This window comes from Terrapene carolina, unplaced genomic scaffold (genome assembly GCF_002925995.2).
Source record: "Terrapene carolina triunguis isolate 2854851 unplaced genomic scaffold, T_m_triunguis-2.0 Scaffold20722, whole genome shotgun sequence".
Classification (NCBI taxonomy): Eukaryota; Metazoa; Chordata; order Testudines; family Emydidae; genus Terrapene; species Terrapene triunguis.
Window position 1 is genome coordinate 1 of NW_020685073.1, and position 1,397 is coordinate 1,397.

Genomic DNA, 1,397 nt, shown 5'->3' on the forward strand with positions numbered 1-1,397 from the left:
GGTCTGGGCTCCGGGTGGTGCTCAGCTGCTGAGCTGGTTTGGGGGTGGAGCACTTGGGGCTGGCCTTGAAAACAAACCGAAACAAAAATCGCCATGACAGGCCCGTGGTTCCCCTCCCGGCTGGGGCCGAGGATATGGGATGTCTGTGAGTAGCCAGTGTCGGAGGCTGGATATTACAGGGGACAGAGTGAAAGGATGAGGGTACCAGTTACTCTGCCAGGCAGAGAGAGGCCTGGGCTGGCCTGGAGGAGAGGGCGTGAGTGGCTGAAGGCTGGTGGGGCCAGGGAGTTGACCGCAGACAGACAGAGACAAGACTCCTTCACACTGGAGGCCAGGGGTGACGAGGTGACTGACAGCCCCAGGCCCCGAGAACTGTCATGGAGAACAGCCGTAGAACTACCCTGGCTCACAGCCAGCCGGCTGACTAGCCATTCTTTGCACGCACAAGGCCGTCACACACTCTATTAATCACTTGCAGGTCTCCGGAGCTGTTCTGCCCAAGTCAGATGTGGCCCTCAGCAGATCATGTCACCCATCAACAACAGCAGCCTCAGACCTTCCACGTTCCTCCTGGTCGGCATACCGGGGCTTGAATCCACGCAGCACTGGGTTGGGATCCCTCTGTGCTCCATGTATATCGTGGCCTTGCTGGGGAACGGCATTGTTCTGTTTGTTATAAGGACGGACTCCAGCCTGCATGAACCCATGTACCTCTTCCTGGCTATGCTGACCGTCACCGACCTGGTCCTGTCCACATCCACCCTGCCCAAAATGCTGAGCGTCTTCTGGCTCGGAGACAGGGAGATTGAGTTCCACGCCTGCCTCACCCAGATGTTCTTCGTCCATGCTTTCTCACTGGTGGAGTCGGGCATCCTGGTGGCCATGGCATTAGACCGCTACGTGGCCATCTGCAACCCCCTCCGGCATGCAGCCATCTTGAAAATCAGTATGGTGGCCAAGATAGCGCTGCTGGTCTTGGTCAGAGGCCTCATTGTGATAGTCCCCTTGCCCTTGCTCCTCGGGAAGCTGCCATTCTGCCAGGCCTACATCATTCCCCACTCCTACTGCGAGCACATGGCCGTGGTGAAGCTGGCCTGCGCAGACACCACGGTCAATGCAGCATATGGCCTGGTCGTGGCCCTGCTGGTGGGGGGGCTGGATGGCATGTCCATTGCTCTGTCCTACGTGATGATCCTCCGGGCCGTCTTCATCCTCCCCTCCAGCCAGGCCCGGCTCAAGGCTCTCAGCACCTGCACATCCCATGTCTGCGTCATCCTCGTGTTCTACGTCCCTGGGCTCTTCTCCTTCCTGGCTCACCGCTTTGGCCAGAGCATCCCCCTCCCCGTCCACATCCTGCTGGCCAACCTCTACCTCCTGATGCCGCCCATGCTGAACCC

At 59.3% G+C, this 1,397-nt stretch overlaps 1 protein-coding gene across 1 annotated transcript; it reads left to right on the forward strand.

Moving 5' to 3' along the window:
- Nucleotides 1-525: 525 nt before the first annotated feature.
- On the forward strand, nucleotides 526-1,392 carry LOC112106680 (olfactory receptor 52L1-like; the record flags this gene model as incomplete). Its single annotated transcript, XM_024200065.2, has 1 exon — nucleotides 526-1,392. A coding segment is annotated over exon 1 (867 nt), but the record flags the coding sequence as incomplete, so codon positions are not given.
- Between the last annotated feature and the right edge of the window lie 5 nt (nucleotides 1,393-1,397).